Source organism: Bactrocera dorsalis, unplaced genomic scaffold, assembly GCF_023373825.1.
Source record: "Bactrocera dorsalis isolate Fly_Bdor unplaced genomic scaffold, ASM2337382v1 BdCtg011, whole genome shotgun sequence".
In the NCBI taxonomy this organism is placed as follows: domain Eukaryota; kingdom Metazoa; phylum Arthropoda; class Insecta; order Diptera; family Tephritidae; genus Bactrocera; species Bactrocera dorsalis.
The window spans coordinates 1-21,118 of record NW_026038062.1 but is presented as its reverse complement, the minus strand read 5'-3'; the positions used below and the strand labels follow the sequence as shown (position 1 = coordinate 21,118).

The 21,118-nt window shown below is 34.1% G+C and overlaps 2 protein-coding genes across 5 annotated transcripts; one reads left to right on the top strand and one right to left on the bottom strand.

Moving 5' to 3' along the window:
* Positions 1 to 1,098: 1,098 nt before the first annotated feature.
* Positions 1,099 to 5,495, bottom strand: LOC105231582 (transmembrane protein 256 homolog). The gene is made up of 3 exons (XM_011212965.4): positions 5,280 to 5,495; positions 4,911 to 5,210; positions 1,099 to 1,296 (listed from the first exon to the last, which is right to left on the bottom strand). Exons 1-3 carry the CDS (start codon positions 5,373 to 5,375, stop codon positions 1,153 to 1,155), a joined length of 540 nt encoding a protein of 179 aa, XP_011211267.2. The 5' UTR covers positions 5,376 to 5,495; the 3' UTR covers positions 1,099 to 1,152.
* Positions 5,496 to 6,033: 538 nt separating this feature from the next.
* LOC105231581 (probable multidrug resistance-associated protein lethal(2)03659) lies at positions 6,034 to 20,798 on the top strand. 4 transcript variants are annotated; one of them, XM_011212964.4, is made up of 11 exons: positions 6,034 to 6,162; positions 10,041 to 10,199; positions 14,701 to 14,786; positions 15,788 to 15,947; positions 16,012 to 16,384; positions 16,451 to 17,190; positions 17,308 to 18,165; positions 18,239 to 18,747; positions 18,814 to 19,592; positions 19,663 to 20,079; positions 20,149 to 20,798. In XM_011212964.4, exons 2-11 carry the CDS (start codon positions 10,123 to 10,125, stop codon positions 20,188 to 20,190), a joined length of 4,041 nt encoding a protein of 1,346 aa, XP_011211266.2. In that variant the 5' UTR covers positions 6,034 to 6,162; positions 10,041 to 10,122; the 3' UTR covers positions 20,191 to 20,798. The 4 variants fall into 4 exon arrangements, with proteins under 4 accessions (XP_011211266.2, XP_029408435.2, XP_011211265.2 ...); XM_029552575.2 differs by lacking the exon at positions 6,034 to 6,162 and adding an exon at positions 6,265 to 6,399; XM_011212963.4 differs by lacking the exon at positions 6,034 to 6,162 and adding an exon at positions 7,355 to 7,511.
* The last annotated feature ends 320 nt before the right edge of the window (positions 20,799 to 21,118 follow it).

Here is a 21,118-nt window from a genome sequence, read left to right as displayed (position 1 = left end):
TCTTTACGATAGCATTAAAAAATGTTTGTTTTTTTCTTTAATGAAGTAGTGATTTGTGATGAATTAGAATTTTGTTTTGTGCATTGTAAACGCTTACGCGCCAGCATAGTTATTTGAAGTAAAAAAACAGCTTCAAAGCAAACATATATCGTATGTGTTCCAATTGTGAAACTCGTTGACAATATTAGGGCATAAACTTTGTGGTTTTAAATGTTTTTTACCAGTAGTAGACAGCAGCTTTATTTTAACAACACAGCAAACGTAGAACATTTTTGTGTCATCTAAGTATTTAAGAAGCGTTTGTATTAAAAAAAAATACACACAAATATATGTTGTTCATATAGAATTTTTATGAAATCATAGCATCAGAAACGTTTTTGTATGTAATATAACGCATATATAGTACAAAAATAATAAATACATTGTTTTATATAATGTTGTATTTTAGATTTATTACTGTGAAAAGAGATTGTAATGTGTGCGCAGCCGCAAATCAATGAAAATTATGTAGTTTTGAGTATGCATTTAAAATTCATACATAGCTTTAGTAATAATTTACAACTATTAACGACATTGATTCTTCCAGTAAACACTGATTATATCAGTACTAGTTATAAACGTTAGATATACGTAGATACATAAATATATAATGCTATAATAAATATTTACAAAATGCAGAATGCATTTATATAATTTACTTAATTGAAATTGCAAATGAAATTATATGTAGTGTTAAGTGAGAATTAAATAAAAAATAATAATCTCAAAGATTCCAAAAAAATATTACGAAATAAATGTAATTTACACTATGCACCCATACTATTGTGCGCGCTGCAAAGTTTACAGCGTTAAATAAATAAATTAATTAACTAATTAGTAGTAATAAAAACACTAAAACGATTTATTTAAAGAACTTTGTCATAAATAAATTATTTATTCGAAAATCTTAACAACTAATGCTAAACCGATATGCAATATGATATATCCATATGTAATTAATTATCTTTGTTTTTGTGATTTTCCAAATCGCACACTTTTCCCATCGCTCACAATTGTATGGGTAGCTAAGTAAATATACATTTTTTGTTTGTATACTAGCGTTTATGTAACAAACGACAATAAATGAATGGTATCAATCAACAATACATAGCCTTAAAAGATTAGCGAAAGCCAAGCCACGATAAGGCAAAAGCCACCACACGTTGCCACCGGTATGTAAGTTCTGTCGCCAGTCAGAGCGCGATGGTAGAGTACACCGCTAAACAGTATAGTGCCCACGGCCATCAAGGAGCCGGTCTGCAATGAATGACAATTAATACAAAAATTTGAATGCATCATAAAACCACAAATGAAAGGACAATAAGACAAGTTCCTTGTTAAATGGAAATTACATGTGTATGTTTGGTAGTATGCAAAAAAAGTATATGTATATGTATTATACATATGTAATGATTTAAGCAACACTAATTAATGCAGAAGTGCAAAAAATATAAAAAAACAAAACTTTCTTGAATATGTCATTTTGGCATTACTAAAAGGTTTTTACAAATTTGGGCTTAAATAATACACATACATATATTAATGACGTCATGTTGGTAGCAGTTAAAGAGCTACTAATGTAAGTACATTCAATATTTTTATGTTAAAGCAAATGTAAAACGATAATAATGATCTTTACGTCTTTAAATTTTTTTTTTTTAGTTTTTGTTTTTATGGGGATAAAGGATAAAATCCGTGCGTAGAACCTTCTGTTGTGGGAATTGACTATTAAAAATTGGTTTTAAGCCGTGTTTAAATTCAAATTGAGGGAATTGAACAAATTTAGATAATTATTTCATTAGAGCTAACAGATAATCTATCTGGTATTTCTAACGTCAAAATATTCGAAATTTATAAAAATAATTTTGGTTGAAACTATTCAAAAAGCACAAAATTTCAGCTAAAATCCATTAAAATGTGCTACCGTTATGCAATTAAATCCACATTGTCCAAAATATTTATACCCCTATTACGGTTTTTAACTCCATAGCTTTTTTTTAGCTTTTGAAAAAATAGTATGATTTTTCTTGCAATTATTCAGAAAGCTCAGAACTGGCACTGAAATTTCTTAAAATGTGTTTCCATACAAGAAATTAACATTACATAAAATATCCAATCAAATCCACATAATTCCAAGCGTGAAAATAGCAATAAAAGTTAAAAATAAAAAATATCAAAATTGTAAAAACACAATTACTGTACAGAATTTTCTGAAATAAGTTTTTCTCTAATATTAAATTGAGTTACATTAAGAAATTCTAAATTAGTTATATTTCAAACTAATTTTTTGAGTTCAATGAAGCCAAAACATATGTACTATGTAATATGGAAATGACTTAAAAATCAAAACATAATATGCATATAAAATGCTTATTTCAACAAATGCATTTATTTGAATACAGATATGGGCGTAAACCCAAATAAAATTCTAAATATACAAAAAAAAAAAATAACTTGGGGCACTCAGTGAAACAGGCTCATAGCGAAGACTAACTACAGCGGGTGTCATTCAAGAATAAGTTCAAGCAGCAAAAAACACATATAGTACTTAAAACAAGAAAAATAAATATAACTATATGAAAAAACTTAGGAAAATCTTGTATCCAATAAATAAAATAATCATATTTATATTTATTTATTAAGTAGTAGCAGTAAGTGTAAAAATCAGCTGATTGTTGGCAAATATATGTAGCTTTGCACCTGCAAAAACTTTAGTGGTTGTTAAAAAACTTACATACAAACATACATATTAACTTATTACAGTAATTTAATTAGTCTTAGCTGCTAAAAGGTTGCTCTTTATTGTGCTTATAGGAAATTATAGGTAGTACTGCTTGAAACAGGTTATGTTGTAAATACAACAAAAAATATTTTTTATTACGAAAAATGGTTAATAAACACAACTAATACAAATATTTATTTCTAAGAATAAAAATAAATAAATAACGAACTTTAGAAGAATTAAGTCAATTACTAGATCATACTTTATGCTATATAAAAAAAAATATTTTGTATGGATTACTGAAAGTCATGTGATTATAGCAACTCACCAACACCTTAAGCTTTAGACTCAACTGCATTTTAATATCAACCCCACAAATCATTATAGAGAAGAGTTTGGTTTTTATTTATATACTTATACATATAAATGCTTTTACGGATTCAGCATTTGCAGTGTTGCTTGAAAGTTTCAAGCATTAAAATCAACACTGAAATACCTTAAACCGCCGCATGATTATAAGTTTTAAAGGTTTTAGACTTCGGGCTACGTCATTATGTCTTTCTTAGCCCACATCATGGCGTTTCAACATCATTTATTTTAGTAGGTTGTTTCGAAAAAATTCAAAGTGATTCACCCAAATAGTTCATAAGAAATGAATCTATATTAAATTCATAAAATAACCTAATGTTTTTCTGAACAATCAGCAGTAAATTTTAAAAGAAATAGACAAAAAAATTAAAAAAAAAAAATATTGTTCACCTGAAAATTAATTATTGTTGCCAGCAATAATTACTTCCGGAAAGTTGTATATTGATAATCACTTTCCACACACTCTGAGTAACGCAAGTTGTTAAGAAAATCCGTTCAAAAAAACTTTAAAGAGTATACTAACTCACAGAAAAATTTACAAATTAGCGCCTATAAATATTCATAATTTTTTACCTAATAAATACGAGCACGGCACTATGTGCAATATAAAACGAAAAAACCCTAAGCACTCGAACAAAATGACAAAAATAGCTTCTTGCAACTGATGTGTTAAACGCACGGAAGTTTTATTTCTAAATTCTTTTTAAAATCGCTTAATATTTGAATGGCACATTCATTTAGAATTGAAATTTCAGCTGCAAGTGGTAAAAAGTTAGTTTCCACAAATTAAATATAAACATGAACTCAAGCTTTAATACGAACTTATGGCGAAATGCTCAAATAGTATAAATGTGCGGTGTTATAAAAAATAATACGTAGCATACCAATACATTGAATTTATGCGCAAATAATGAAATATTAAATATATTACATAAACAAGAGAAAATATAAATAAAAGTATTTAATTTAAAAGCATGTTCTTCTGCACTTTTTAAATAAACGTGTTTGGAAAAAAATTGAAATTGAAAAACAATTGAATACTTTGCAACGTTTACATATATAACTTTTGTAAATCTTGAAGTAATCATATAGATAATTGCTGGAAATAAAGTCTTTTATCAGACAATAAATTATAATATTTAAGTATAAATGCAGTTTTTATGAACAGTGGTGTGGGTATGTTTTTAAATTCGACTGAATTTTGAATTGAGCGGGGTAGAGTTTTTGAAATCTCAAAGAGATTATGTGAAAATCGATCAAATCGTCTTATGAGTGTTTTTCATCGAAATTCAAAAAAAAAAAAATCTATTTTTTCTTTTAAGTGTTTTTAAAAAAGAGAAAACTTTAAATTTCGAAAAACAGCGGTACCTGGACAAAAAGCAATTACCTAACGATATAATTTTTTTATATTTATTTTTTTTTTGTTTCAGATCTAGCACTGAGTTATGAGGGGCACCGCAATTAAATTTTTTCCCGACACCCTCAAGAGTCATTATGGTCGTTGCCGTATTTTTTTATATTTCGCAATGAAAATTTAACAGAATATTCAAATGTCATACTATAATGTAAAATTGGTTTTTAAAAACAGATTTTCACTGTTCTTAATATGAGTAAAACTTAGTTTTGTTAATTTTACTTGTACATTATTACAAAATATCTACTTAGTAGTAGTAGATCATTCCATTTACACACATAATAAAATAATAAAACTAAAAGCCAACAAAAGATTGCACATGTTGTCAATCTAAGAAACTTGATACTAACTGTATGTTGAACTTACCAATAACGGTTTGCGCACCAGCGGCATTGCTAAAAGTGCAAATGAATGAAGAAAATGAAAACGATTCGCTGTTTCAAAAACCGTCCTAGACTCTGTTTTATCTTCTGAATTGGGAAATTTTGCAAAAATATGTTTGCCATAGGCACCCATAATCACAGCACTTGCGCCACATAAACCTGCTAGACGTATGAAGTTGTATTGCCTGCCAGCCAACTCCCACAATGGTAAGCGCACAGGTGGCGGTGGAGGCGCAGATAAAGTTGCCTTCGGTGCCGGCAATTTGCGTGGCAAAAGCGCTTCCTAAACATTACATTGAAAAGGTAAATAGTTAAGTAAGAGGGGAAAAAAACAATGCCTTGCACAACTTACTGTGCTTTTAATCACATCCGCCGCAGTCGATAATAGCGCTTGGCTAATTGGATTGCCAAAAATTAGATAACCAACCGAATCTCCTAATGAAGACATTTTCTGCTACGATTTTGTACCTTTTGTTTACAATGTTGGTAAACTTGGAAGTAAATAAACTAATTGATAAGCCGCTGTTGCCGCGGTCTATTATTGCGAAAATTCAATACACTTTTTTGTATGGTATGTATGGGAACAAAACACAGGGTGTTTGTGAAGATTTATGAAAGTAAAAAGGTAACACAATTTATATTTATAAAAACCAAAAAATGATTTGTAAACATTAACCAACAATGTTCATGTATGGTATGAAAACAATATGACACCAATATATATATGTATGTATGAAAGTCGTAATTTCAATACTCGGACTTACCGTTAGGGGGAAATCATGCGGCATTTCCATGAAACTAAACCCTATAGGTTATTTAAAAATAAACTAATTGGAACTCTCATTAACTTTAAGTACATAAAGCTAAGCCCAAATTTGGTCTATTTGTGAAAAAAAAAATATATATATATATATATTCAAAATCATAGATTTTATACATACTATGTATGTAGTTTTTTTTTTCAAATGCATTAAGGAGCGGGAAACGGCACCTTATTCACACATACACACATTTTTAATTCCGGTTCTAAATGCATTCCAATTCCATAGTGTTCTCCCATAACATTTGATAATAAGTAAAGTCAGCTGTTTGTTTCTTTTCGTATTCGTCTGGTGTTTTGTTTACGGTTAAGTTATTAATAATACTCAGTGCTTTGTAGTACATTAAATAATAAAGTTATTTAATGGTTGCAATATATACATACATATGTATCTAATTAGAAGTTAGTGGAACGTGTAATTCCAAAATAAAGCAAGTTTTCAATTTACATGCATGTACATATGTATGTATGCATGTATATTTGAAGCACATTTTTTCTGGACTAAACTGCATAAACAAAAGTGCTTTTTGGACTTCACATACATATGCATATGCACATATGCACGAGTATATGTATGTATGTAAAAGAGTTTCACAAAAAAAATTAATTAGTTATAGGTAAACAACAAATTGATGTACATAATATTATATCAGTAAGTACCACATGTTTTATTAAAGAATTTAGTGTACAGCTGATATGACTTGTGCTATCTTTTCATAGATATTGTATGTATGTATGTACATGCGTATGCTTGTATCAAGTATCTATTAATTCTTAATTAATGTAAATTATATTTTTGTATCGATATCGGGTGCCAGTAATAGAGTATCAAACTTATATTAAATAATTTGGTTTCGAGTTTAAACAAAATTGTTAACGAAAAAGCGATAAAACACACACATACAAATAAATTAAAAAATAGAAAATAAGGAAATAAAATCGAAGCCTAAACATAAATCATATAAAAAGAGAGAGACAGAATACAATGTTATTAAAGACTTTGTATGTGTTGAAAGAGCGTAAGTGATGGTACATGTACGTACATACATATACACGTTAGAATTGATGATAATTTTTTGAATTACAAAATAAGCGACACTTAAATTATTTTAATTTTTATCAACTGATTTTTTTATTGAAAATTTAAAAATTAGAAAAATAAATTAAATTTTAGAACTTAACCTTAAGGATTGTGTAAATATTATATTTTTAATAAAAATTTAAAATAAAACTAAAAATATTTAAATGATCTTTTTGCTGTAAATATGTAACATATGTATGTACATACAAATAAAAGCTGTAACCTGGTTTCTTAAATTTTGATTCATATTCTTTGCTTGCCTGGACTATAATATTGTTCAAACTTTTTATTGTACATATGTATAAATGAATTTGTAACTATATACAATATGTAAATTACTACAAATAGCAAAAACTATTATATTATTCTCTGCATGAGTGAGCTACAAACTTTAAGCTTGCACATCTACTATACATATGCAACACACTACCATACATTGGGGACTCACCGGTCTTTTTTGCCAGTTATACTCATTAAACTTGTTCCAGAGTTTTTAACTTTTTGCTCTCAAATATACATATCGCCTTAACACATATGCGTTGGATGCCGGGCACGAGCAAGCATTTACATTAAATATTCTCAAATCAGTGTAGTCGTGTCTGCGGCGGCGGACGTACTTTTCTAGCTTATCATACTCAGCGCGTACTTTTGCCGATCGGTACTCTTGTCGAACACTGTTTGAAGTACGCATATTGGTAGAATTGATAGTGAATTATATAAAAGTTCAATATATATGAGCGTTTGTTTACAATCAAGTAATAAACGTTAATCAATAGGAACAGCTGAGTGATCATATTTTTACATAATAAAAATAATTTTTTAATATATGCATCCAGACGTATTTCTTTAAAAACTTGAAAGAATATATGCAGTTGTGTCTTGTTTATGATATATACAGTTACATACATACAAATGTTCATGGGTATAATTTTTCATAGAAGTTGTTTCGCAATTCTAAAAAATAGTTGTGGTCGCGCCATAGATTTGTGATAGAAAGCGGTGACATTGTGAATTAAGAGTGGCAGTGGTTTATGATATGACTGAGTATCGGTTGTGAAATTCCGAATAAACGGCTATATCTATGTATTTGTAGACAAATGCAGATGATTGTATAAATATAAAGGAATTTAATATGTATTATTTGATAAAAAAAAAATTTCCATACAACAACTTAATTTTGATCGATTAGTTTGTATGATAACTAACGGGTTTTTCGACAAGAGCGCTACAAAAGTTTTTTTAAACAAAACAAAAATGGTTTTGGATAACAATGATTTATTCCCGTGAAAGTACATTTGATGTTATTATGTATGGAACTCGATTTCTTTTGCATGGCTATCACGGGCACCCTTGCAGAACTCAATTTTCCATTGTTTTCAAGCATAAATCGGCTAATACCGCTGCAATTTCTCGTTCGATATTCGCACGAAGTTCATCAATCGTCGCTGGCTTGTTGGCATAGACCATAGACTTGACCTAGCCCACATGAAAAAGTCTAACTGCGTCAAATTGCACGACCGAGGCGGCCAATTGACTGGACTATGTCGTGAGATAACACGTTCACCAAACTTGGTTTTCAAGAAATCGATTGTGACATTGGCTGTGTCGTTTGTTGTCCTATATATTATCCAAGTTCAAATCATCCAATGCGGGCCAAAAACATTCGGTAATGATTGAGCGGTAGCGATTCCACAGTAACGTGCCGGTCTTGATCATCACGGAAAAAGTACGGCCGCCGACCGATAAACCGCACCAAACCGCACTTTATTCGGGATGTAATGGCGACTCACGGAGTACGTGTGGATTGCTGCATGACCATTCAGCCAGAAATGAGCCTAATCGCTGAAGATAATTTTTCGATGAAAATCCGGATCATTTTCAAGTTGTTGCTCAGCCCAATTCACAAATATACGACGATTATGGTGATCAAGCGGTTTCAGTTCTTGCGTCAATTTGATCTTGTAAGGATGTATGCCAAGATCTTTTCGCACAATTCGCCACAACGACGTCATAGAGATGCTCAACGCTTGAGAACGACGTGTGAGAAGACTGGTTTGGGTGTTCCTCAATCGATGCGCTAGCGGCAGCAATATTCTCGACACTACGGCCATTTTTTGTCTCACTAGCATGGGAATATTTTGTACTGTGCCTGTGGATTTCGCTTTTTCCACTAGACGCTCAATTGTTGATCAGACAGGACAATTATGACGATCATAAAATGAACCGTTTCCATGACAGTCCGGTCTACGTAACCGAAACGGACCCAACCATAAATTGGACATAGCGTTCTTAAAGTTGAGGCTACAGACTCCGAATTTCGGCAGTAAATTTTAATAATTTGGATCGCATATCTTTTCGTGATGAAATGGCAACCTTACTGAAGAGAAAGAGCAAAAAAGGCGTCGTTTGCTGTCCCTATAGGTCTACTTTTGTAGCGTCCTTATTGAAAAATCCGTTATATACAGATATACCTAACTTATTATACTGTTGAGGGTATACAAAATTGTCAACGCTTAAAAAATCGAATACTTCCACGTTTTTAAAATATTATCGTAATTTGAAGACAATTATAACAGACCTATACAGGCATATGAAAAAAAATATTAAACATCGTGCTAATGTCTTTCTCATTATTAATTATTTTGTTAATTCGAGCAAAATCAAACGAGTACATATAATTTATCAAAGTATTCTGAGTTGTTGACTTTAGCGGGTTTCATCAATTTAATTGCAGTTGCACAAGACAAAAAACTGCTGATGGCGTTAGCTTGGTCGCCCATGAAATGTACATACATATGTACATACCTATGTACTACACAAATACTATGTATCTATGTATGTTATACATACATAAAAACAAATGTTTCTGTAAATATATATACATATGTATGTATATACAGATTGACATAAGCCATAAATTACATTGTAGCTTCGCATTTAACTTATCACCACTATACTCCATGTCACCTATATGTGTGTATGTATGTGTGCATAAAACATGCGTCAAATAGCAGGAAAAATAATTCATACGCAAATAAGTACTATGAAATGCCAGTATTATGTAACAATGAAGTTATCTTATTTTATGATATAAGCACACCATGATATTTAAGCTGCCCACCAATGTATTATTATTAATATTCTACCTTACTATCTACACACACACACACACGCAACCATATGTGTATAAATTGTATTTTATTACATTTCAGCAAATACTGAGATTTGTGTTATGAATGTGCATAGTGTTAGGTGAAAAGTGGCCATAGAAGAATTAGTCTCAGACATTGCAGCATGCAGTCCATAAAGGCCGACGAGTTGCCGGAAAATCCACGCGTACGCGCAAATCCGTTATCTGCGCTTTTGCTATGGTAAGTGCTCGTCGTTAAATGTTGTGTTGGCTATTAAACTGTTATTTACACGCTTATTGTTATTATTATGAGATTGTGAAAAATATAAAGCTTTTATTTAGCTTTGTAAATAAGTGTGGCTGTTGTAAAATAGGCTGTGTCAGTTGACAATTTGGCTTTCTTACATAACTGTCTGTCCATCCTTTCCAACAACAATTTAAATTCAGATAATGGCTACAATTCCGAAAGATTTCATACTAAAAAAAACGAAATTATTAAAATACATAAAAAAAACAAAAACAATGCGGGAGTTCGGTATCGAAAAATGAAACTTGGTAGCAGGAATTATTATACAGAAGAATATATGTATAGGACAGTGTGTCATTGGTTTAACTTTCGATCAATATGCATATAAAATTCGTCTAGAGGTACATATGTATGTCCAGCTTCCATATAACGGCATATTATAAAATATATAAAATAGAGTTGGGGAATTATCGTGTACTATTGAGGATCAAGTTTGCTGGTATAGGACTTTTAATGATCGGATGCTATAAAAATAACAACACAAATTTCAAATTGCCTTATTATATAAATATGTAGATATGACGGAACATTTAGAATATAGTAAATTTATTTGATTTAGAAACAATCAACTCAAACATTCGGTTATTGGGCACAGGTGTCGTTATCTGTATTTATCACACATTGAGTGTTATGTAATTATGCAGCTAGATGTGAATTGTTATAAAAAAAAAAGGTTTCTGAACATAACTTGAAGTGTTTCCTAGTTATGTAATAATGAAATCAGTTCTCTATATTTCATTTATTATTATCAAAAGATAGTAAGACTTTTTAATTCGTCGGTTGACATCTGTGCTAAATGTCACATCAAAATAATCATTAGTGTTTAGCATACGCTTGTCTTTCTGAAGTACATAAAGTGAAAAAAAGGGAAATTATTCAACAAAGAAGTTCCATTAAATTTTCTGCGCGTAAAATCAAATTTCGGGGGATGAAATGTTCAGAATGTTGGAAAAGTCCTTCGGTGATAATTGTTTATCGCGAGCATGGGTTTTTGATTGGTACAAATTATTCAAAGAGGGTCGGGAACGCGTAAACAACGAACCACGTCCAGGACGGTCATCAACAACAACTGATGACCAGCACGTCAATAAAATAAGAGAATCGAGAATTGGCGATTAACAATCAGAGATCTTACGGATCTGTGAAATGATTTTGAAAGATCATTTGGATCTAAGAAAACTGAAAACACGATCGGTTCCAATATCACTCAGTTTTTTCGAAAAACAGCATCGCGTTAATGTCTGTGAAACAATGCTTACATACAGTCCCACAGCAGTACATTTCCACCTGCGTACTTAAACGAATCCGGAAACTTTGCTGCCACAATCAGGCCCAAATACGAGGTGTGTTCAAAAAGTATCGCGAATTTTGTGTTTTTTCAAAAATTATTTAGTTATTCATGAATATCTATTTTGTCCCCTTCAAAGTAATCCCCATGAGATATTATACACTTGTGCCAACGGTTTTTCCAATCTTCGAAGCACTTCAAAAAATTATTTTTTTTATCTTCTTCTCCTTCGATGCCGTCTTTATCTCGTCACGAGAAGCGTAACGTCGTCCTTTCATGGGCCTCTTCAGTGTAGGGAACAAGAAAAAGTCACAGGGGGCCAGATCTAGGGAATACGGTGGCTGCAGCATCATTAGTGTGTTGTTTTTAGCCAAAAAGTCGCGCACAAGCAACGATGTGTGAGCAGGGGCGTTATCGTGGTGCAAAAGCCAATTTTTGTTCTTCCACAAATCCGGGCGTTTCTGGCGGATTGCTGTGGCAAGAACTCATGATGCACCACGCCCCTGCAATCGAAGAAAACTGTCAGTTACGATTCGCGATACTTTTTGAACACACCTCGTAAGTTTCGTTTTTTATTTTAACTCAGAGTTAAAACTTTAAAGTTTGCAAAATAAAATTCTATGTACAAACCAAAAATCTTTTGGCTTCATTTTTATTTAAAAAATATAATTTCTGAGATACTATATGTGAGACACTCTATATATCTATGTTGATGAAAAGTGCATACATACAAACATATGTTCCGACAATTAAATATGGTACACAAATGTATATACAAGTACATACATATGTACATAAGTACCTATGTATATCCGTGTTCTATTGAATTCAATGAATTAATTAATTAAAGGCATATTAAATGGACTCCATTAAACCTGTTGACTGTGGAAATTCACTACAAGCAATATCAGCTTATAACTTTTTCTTATCAGTGACAAATGTTGACATGTTGTTCTTTATAGATATATGACGGCGTAAGCCAGCTTTAGTTGTGGTAAAATCAAAGATACATAAACAAGTGTCATATGTATGTGGGTGACGTTGAACAGTAGACATTTTTAGTGCATATTATGCAATTTTTTTATTAAGATATACATATACATTTGTATGTAAGTACATATGGATGTGTAATTATGCTGAAAGAATTCTAGCGTAAGTACATACATAAAGTATGTATATATTTGCAAAATTGGTATAACAGGAAAAATATATAATTTAACAAAAGTATTTCATTTAATTAGTAAAAACAAAAATAAAAAAATAAGGAAGAGCTAATCGGATTCAACCGAAGATTTTATACTCTTGAAACTTGGAAGGACTAAAGCCAGTGAAGTATCTTCAGGTACATAAGGCCTGTTAATTTTAAAGGGTCTATGACAAGTTTTCACCTGATTTTATTCAACATAAGCATAAATGTGCATCGTTATAAGAAAAGCACACACTCTCAATTTTATTAAGTTAACTCCCTTTTTGACCGATATATGCGATATAAAGTCACCCGGCAGTTCGAAAATCTCTATATTAGGTATAAGGCAGCTGAGAAGTATTGACCCGATTCAATTCATTTTTGATACACAGATTTGCTACTGTCAGCAAAGGATTCTCTCTGAATTTCAATTGTGTATCCGATATTTTGCATAAAAAGTCCACTATACATAGGTACTGGGGTCCAAATATTCGGTACCTAGGGACTTAAAACGTCTTTATTGGATTTGAACAATTTTTGGACATAAGGTGGCATACACTAAAGGCTTTATTCATGCAAAGTTGTATCTCGTTATATTAATTGCTTCTTGGTTAAAGTACTAGTATGTGAAATAATCAAGTGAAATTTAAAATTGTGCTCTATATATGGGAAGTAGGCGTGTTTGGTATACATTTTCGTACCGCGACATAGGAATATGAAGAGAATATTACATACCAAATTTAGTCGAAATCGGTTGGTCGGGTCTCGAGATACATATGTAATTTCACCAATAAGTGGGCGCTGCCACTCCCACTATGAAATCCCATAAATCCCTTTAATATTATCTCGGAGGTAAAATATTAGAATGCTCATACCAAATTTCATCAAGATATCTCAATTTTGCTCAAGTTACAGCTTGCATGGACGAACGGACGGACAGACAGACAGTTACCAGGATTTCAACTCGTCTCGTCATCCAGAACATTTATATATAAGTTATCCTATATCTATAGCGATAGGTGATACATACAACCGTTAGGTGAACGAAACTACTTGCTGCAAGAGCATAACAAGAAAAAACGTTAACTTCGGTTGCAACGGGGCTATAATATTCTTCAACAATCCAAGAAACTTGATTTTGAGCGGTTAGTTTGTATGGCTACTATATGCTATAGTGACTCGATCTGACTGATTTCTTCGGAAATTACGCCATTGCCATAGACAATAATCCATGCAAAATTTCATGAAGATATCACGTCAAATGAAAGAGCTTTCTTTACACACACTTGATTCATTCAGTTTATATTACAGCTGTATATATACTACGGCGGTCCGATATGGCGATTCCGACAAATTAGCAGTTTCTTGTGGAGAAAAGAGCGGATGCAAAAGTTCATATAAATTTCTCAAAAAGTTAGGTAGTACGCGTATAAACAGACCGACAGACAGATGGGCATAGCTAAATTCATTCAGCACGTTACGCTGACCAGTTCTACCTATGTACATATAGTTAGTATATATGTAGTATATGCTGCTTTATAAGGTCTACGACCTCTGTTAGTACAAGCTTCTCAGCAAAGTTAATATAGTTTAGGGTAAAACAAAAGTATCGTAAATTTCATTTTCTACAAGAAACAAACAATATGAGTAATTCAAACAACATGGATATCAATATAACAAAATCTTTGTTTAAGATGTGTACATACATACATTTATACGAGTATGTATGGTAATACACTCATCAAGTTTACTTAAGAAGAAAGCTATTCTACTACTACTAGTTATTTTTTATGCATACCGCCTTTGCTTTATAGAAAATTGTTTAGACTAATTCCATTCTGATTTTTAATGTATTCAACTGCTTATTTTTAATACAGTATTGTAAATTTTATATTATATATAATTTGTAGTTATTATCATAATTTCGGCGACGATTATAATGAGTATTTTTCATGTTTTAGCTTTACTATACCGATATTTTTCAAAGGGCGTAAAAAAACTCTGGATGAAAGGGATCTATATAAGGCATTGGATGAACACAAGTCAGGTGAGGTACCTTTTACTTGTAAGTAAATGCATATAAAGAATTAAGAACATAAAGTTTGAGGTTATTTTGCAAAAAATCTGTATTCACTATATTCACAATCAATGGAACTTTGAAGCTTAAGGCTTTTTTGATAGTTTAATAAATTTTATAGTAATATCTTTATTAAGTCTAAGAAGCTTCACATTCCACGCCAAAGATATATTAAAAGCATGTTCGGCTTGGAAAAACCTTACTTTCGGGAATCATCTTTATAGGAAACACAATTGTTTTAGTAGCTGTGAACGCCACTGACTGCCAAAAGAAACAAAAATGTATTCATTAGACCCTAATCGCTGTTAGAAATTGTGACAAAAAAGCAGCCGGAATTGTAACTAAATTCCCCGGGTAAATGATATTTCAAAAATATGTATTTTGCTAAGTTGGTAGGACCGCCCTTAATTGTTATGCCGAATATGAATCGTTGCGAATGTTGGAAAAGGCTTATGGTGATTCAGTTTTATCGAAAACACAAGCCAAAGAGTAGTACAAAGCTTCAAAGACGGTCGAGAGATCGTTGAAGGCATGCCTCATTCTGAATGACCTTCGACCTTTTTATTAAAAAAGTGAAAGATATGGTGTTGGGAAATCGTCAGGCAAGTGTTAGAGAGATGACAGGAGAGCTCGAGTATTCTGGGTATGAAACGCGTACTTGCTCGACTCGTCCCGATAAAGCTGATTTGTTTCAAAAAAAAGTACCATGAACAGGTGTCTTTGGACATGCTTGACCGTGTGATTACCGATACCACATCCAGTTAGGCAGTGTCAAAGAAAGACACTAATTCAAGATTAATATATACGTTTATGGAAAGAAAGTCGATTGAGACTATAAACAGAGGTAAACTGTGGGAACTAAAGACCTTCCTAGCCCCCGATATTTATTCAAAAAATCCTGAGGACGATAATGCAGACCTTTAAAATATTGAAATCGGCGCTTGACAGAATATTTAAAACCCTTTTTTCAGAAACGCTCGGTATTAAATTAAATGCAGCTTGGGAAGCGGAGATTGAGAAGAAGCGCCTTAAAAATAAAGAACCCAACTTGCTTCTAGCTGTGATACGCGTATTTGGGTTGCAATTCTTAGCTTTAGGATTTTTGCTATTTTCATTGGAAATCGGACTGCGGTAAGTCAACCTTTTCTAGTCTCTAATGTATTATTTCTTTAAGCAATTCTATTGTTGTTCACAGCGTCACACAGCCACTATTTCTTGGAGGTCTAGTCAATTACTATGCGAATCCCACGAACAAGGATGACAAATATACCGCATACATCTACGCCATGGGTGTGATACTCTGCAATGTGATTAACGTGCTCTTCAGGCATCCCTATATGCTGGGTATACAACATATCGGCATGAAGGTGCGTCTCGCCATGTGCAATTTGATTTATAGGAAAGCGCTGCGATTGAACAGAACGGCGTTGGGCGGCACCACGACGGGCCAAGTAGTCAACCTGATATCTAATGATGTCGGTCGCTTGGACACATCCATCATGCACATACACGTGTTGTGGGTGGGACCCATAGAGATCATCGTTGTAGCCGTACTTATGTATAGAGAGGTAAGTGTTCGTAAAAACTTTAGTTTTTAGTTTAACCAACAGTTCATTTATGTACTTCCATTTAAGATCGGTATCGCATCGCTGTTCGGTGTCGCAGCTATGTTGTTATTCATACCGCTGCAAGCGTTTTTGGGCAAAATGACATCGAAGCTGCGTTTGCGCACAGCCTTGCGCACCGACGAACGCGTGCGCATGATGAACGAGATTGTCTCGGGCATACAGGTGATTAAGATGTATGCGTGGGAGAAACCTTTCGGCAAGATGATACAGTTTGTACGTCGAAAGGAAATGTCAGCCATACGCTACAATAACTATATACGCGGCATCTTGCAATCGTTCGCGATGTATATGACCCGCGTATCTGTTTTCGTCAGCTTAGTCGGCTATGTGCTGTTGGGTAACTTTCTCACCGCGGAAAAAGCCTTCGTTATCACTGCCTTTTACAGCATTTTGCGCAACACCATGGTTGTGGCCTTTCCCAATGGTATTCAACAAATCTCGGAAACGCTTGTGTCCATGAAGCGTATAACAGATTACTTATTATACGAAGAAATCGGTGATAACTCGAAAATTTCAGCGAATAGCTGTAATAAAACTAAGAAGACAGACGACCTGAATGGTAATCTAAAGTTAACGAAACAAATAACACAGGAGCCAGCACGTAAAGAAGCTGGCATTGAAATATGTAATTTGAAAGCGAAGTGGGATCCCACCGCAATAGAATATACGCTGAACAATGTGAACTTGAATGTAAAACCGCGCACACTAGTGGCTGTCATTGGACCGGTGGGTTCCGGAAAGTCAAGGTACGAGTAATTGCCAATAGTGTTGGACTTAACATACCAACGACAATCAAATTATGAAAAGTAATTATTGTTCATATAGGTGTTCACTTGATTTTAATAATTTGCGCTTTTTTTTAGTTTGATACAAGCCATACTTGGTGAACTGCCTACGGAATCGGGTTCCATTACAGTACACGGCTCCTACTCGTATGCCTCGCAGGAGCCTTGGTTGTTCACTGGCACCATACGGCAGAACATATTATTCGGCTTACCTATGGACAAACATCGTTATCGCGCGGTGGTGAAAAAGTGCGCGCTGGAACGCGATTTCGAGCTGCTGCCACATGGCGACAAAACGTTAGTGGGTGAACGTGGCGCATCGCTTTCGGGCGGTCAAAAGGCGCGTATCAGCTTAGCGCGCGCCGTATACCGTAAAGCCGATGTTTACCTGCTCGATGATCCACTAAGCGCGGTGGACACGCATGTCGGTCGTCATCTCTTTGACCAGTGTATGCGTGGTTATCTGCGCAATGAAATCGTCGTTTTGGTTACGCATCAGTTGCAATTCTTAGAACAAGCTGATATCATTGTTATAATGGATAAGGGCAAGATCAGTGCTGTGGGTACCTATCAGTCGATGCGCAGTAGCGGTCTGGATTTTGCGAATTTGCTGACGGCTCCAGAAGAGAGTAGTAAGGGTGGTGATGATAGCGATGCGGAAGGGAAGAGTAAGTCAACACAGATCAATATGAATCGACAGAATAGCACTGCGACAATGAGTTCGATGGACGAGTCGATAGCGGACTCTTTGATTGAAGAAGCAGCTGATTCGCCTTTGCAAGTGCAGGAGAAGCGTGAGATGGGTAAAATTGGTTGGGGACTATATAAAAAGTATTTCGGTGCCAGTGGCGGATATTTGTTGTTCTCTATAACGGCGTTCTTTTGTGTTGCGGCACAGATATTGGGGTCTACTGGCGACTTCTACGTCTCGATGTGGTAAGTTATCTGTACGCTTTCATTCATTCATTTTGTGTTAAAGTGTTCCGTTTTGTTGCGCGATTCTCCATAGGGTTAATAAAAACGAGCAACAACTAGCTAGCCAAGCGCGTGATTTGGCTGTTAATATAACTAACGCCACGGATGCGCACGATCCAAGACTGAACAGTAATACTGACCCAATGGATATTTATATATTTTTCGGCATCATTTTGGCCATCATCGTTTTTGCTGTCGGCCGCAGCTTGCTCTTCAACACAATGACGATGCTGTCCTCAACGGAGCTGCACAATGCAATGTACCGTGGCATCACACGCGCATCCATGTACTTCTTTCATACAAACCCCTCTGGTCGCATACTAAATCGTTTCGCAAAGGATTTGGGTCAAGTGGATGAATTGCTGCCATGGGTAATGATGGATGTCATACAGAATTTCCTGAGCTTGTTTGGTATTGTCATTGTAATCACCATTGTAAATCCAATGAATCTCCTGGTGACGGCTGTGCTGGCGCTTATTTTCTATGCAATGCGTTCGTTTTACTTAAATACGTCGCGCGATGTAAAACGTCTTGAAGCAGTTAGTAAGCTGATCATAAAGAATTAGTAAAAAAGCAGTTACACTATGCTAAACTTGTTACTCTTTCCAGCACGTTCGCCCATCTATTCACACTTGAGCGCCTCACTTAATGGCCTACCGACGATACGCGCTTTCGCGGCCCAGCAGATGCTGATAAATGAGTTTGACAATTATCAGGATTTGCACAGCTCTGGCTATTATATGTTTTTGATAACAAATCGCGCTTTTGGCTACTGGCTCGACTGTTTCTGTGCACTCTATATAGCTGTTACTACATTAAGTTTTTTGGTTTCCTCACCTGACAATGGTGGCGATGTTGGCTTGGCTGTGACTCAGGCCATGGGCCTGACGGGTATGGTGCAATGGGGTATGCGTCAATCAGCTGAGCTCGAAAATAGTATGACGAGTGTAGAACGTCTAATAGAATATGAAGAAATTGAACCCGAAGGAGAACTTGAAAGTAAACTCAGTAAAAAACCACCGAAAACATGGCCCGAACAGGGTAAAATCGTATTTGATGAGCTTAGTCTACGCTATTTTCCGGATTCGAAATCAGATCGTGTATTGAAATCGTTAAACTTTGAAATACAACCATCGGAAAAGGTGGGTATTGTGGGACGTACCGGTGCAGGCAAATCTTCGCTCATCAATGCGCTCTTTCGCCTATCGTACAATGAGGGTTCCATCATTATAGACACAAGAAATATTGAGGAGTTGGGTTTGCATGATTTGCGCAGCAAAATCTCCATAATACCACAAGAACCGGTGCTCTTTTCGGGCACAATGCGTTACAATTTGGATCCATTCGACGAGTATTCAGATGCCAAATTATGGGCAGTGCTTGAGGAGGTAAGCGGAAATTATCAAATACTTAGATATAATATTAGTATAAATACATATGTACACATCTGTGTTGCAGGTTGAACTGAAAGATGCTGTGGCCGAGTTGCCGAGCGGCTTACAAAGCAAAATATCAGAGGGTGGCAGTAATTTCAGTGTCGGTCAACGACAGTTGGTATGCCTGGCACGTGCTATACTACGTGAAAATAAAATTCTCGTGCTGGACGAGGCAACGGCAAATGTAGATCCGCAGACGGATGCACTCATACAATTGACAATAAGAAGTAAATTCAAATATTGCACGGTTCTCACAATTGCGCATCGTTTGCACACGGTCATGGACTCGGATAAGGTGCTGGTCATGGATGCTGGACGCGCGGTGGAATTCGACGCACCGTATAAATTGTTGACTGAAAGTGAATCTAAAGTATTCTACGACATGGTAAAGCAAACCGGCAATAGTGCGTACGATAATCTACTCATGATAGCTCGAAAGGTGAAAACACACTCAATTTTTTAATGTTGAAGCAATGATGACCAATTAATTCTTTTCTTTTTTTTGTAGGCGTACGAACAGAATCCTCGCTTCAAAAATAAAACTGTATAGAGTTACAGGAATAACGGTCACAGCCAACAGGACGATATGTCCACTCAGGAAATGTTTCCATATTTAACTAGTGTACTACTTCAAACTAACACTGCTGACTAAAAGTTCGGCATTTGATTAGCCATTTATTAGTCATCAGGAACATGTATTTATACACATTATAGGAATTCGGTGAATTTGATGGCAACCAAAAATAAAATTGTTCAACTGACATAAGACAATATATAACATAGGCGTTCTATGTTAGCGCTATATGAATTTTACAATAATTAGTAATTTTAAGAGGCATGTACATGTTTATATTTTACAAGACCTATGTATGTATATGCTATCGAAAAATTAATAGAAAATTGCAAAGTATAATATATTAAGCTTAAAATATGTACTTATTATATGTTTTTTAAGAGAATAAGTAACATCTCTGTGCTGTAAATATGTACTTAAAGCATTTATATACATACATATATACTTATGAGTATACATATGTGTACGTTTAAATAGTAATAAATTGATATATCCGAAGTTTCAGGATAAGTCATGTTACAAAATGTACAACAATAGTTTTACTCCGTTAAGAAAAATTCAATAAAAGTAGTTCAATAGTAAAATTAAGATACATGATTTCAGTTTTTACAATTCTAACATTGCCTTTAAACAAGGATAACCGCTTAGACATTACGATACCAGAGCAATTCGAAATTTAACGGTGAAATTTAACTTGTTCGCTTCAGGAACATGCAACAAAACTAAACTGGTCTCAGGTAATATTTCTACTCACCGGTTGTTTTTTAAACATATCATTAACGCGTGGTATTAACTTTGAACGTAAGTGAAAACTTACAAATAATAGCAGAAAAACTCACTTAATTAGAACATCATAAAATTAACATTCTACCTTCGGAAAAGGCGGTTACTTTAAACACAGGGT

Excerpts from the sequence above, each read along its gene's own strand:
- LOC105231582 (XM_011212965.4), bottom strand. The coding sequence starts at position 5,375 with ATGTCTTCATTAGGAGATTCGGTTGGTTATCTAATTTTTGGCAATCCA. Across the intron at positions 5,211-5,279 it reads CGGATGTGATTAAAAGCACA|GAAGCGCTTTTGCCACGCAA; the intron begins GTAAGTTGTGCA and ends TGTAATGTTTAG. Across the intron at positions 1,297-4,910 it reads TGGTGCGCAAACCGTTATTG|ACCGGCTCCTTGATGGCCGT; the intron begins GTAAGTTCAACA and ends CATTCATTGCAG.
- LOC105231581 (XM_011212964.4), top strand. The coding sequence starts at position 10,123 with ATGCAGTCCATAAAGGCCGACGAGTTGCCGGAAAATCCACGCGTACGC. Across the intron at positions 10,200-14,700 it reads TTATCTGCGCTTTTGCTATG|CTTTACTATACCGATATTTT; the intron begins GTAAGTGCTCGT and ends TTCATGTTTTAG. Across the intron at positions 18,166-18,238 it reads GACTTCTACGTCTCGATGTG|GGTTAATAAAAACGAGCAAC; the intron begins GTAAGTTATCTG and ends GATTCTCCATAG.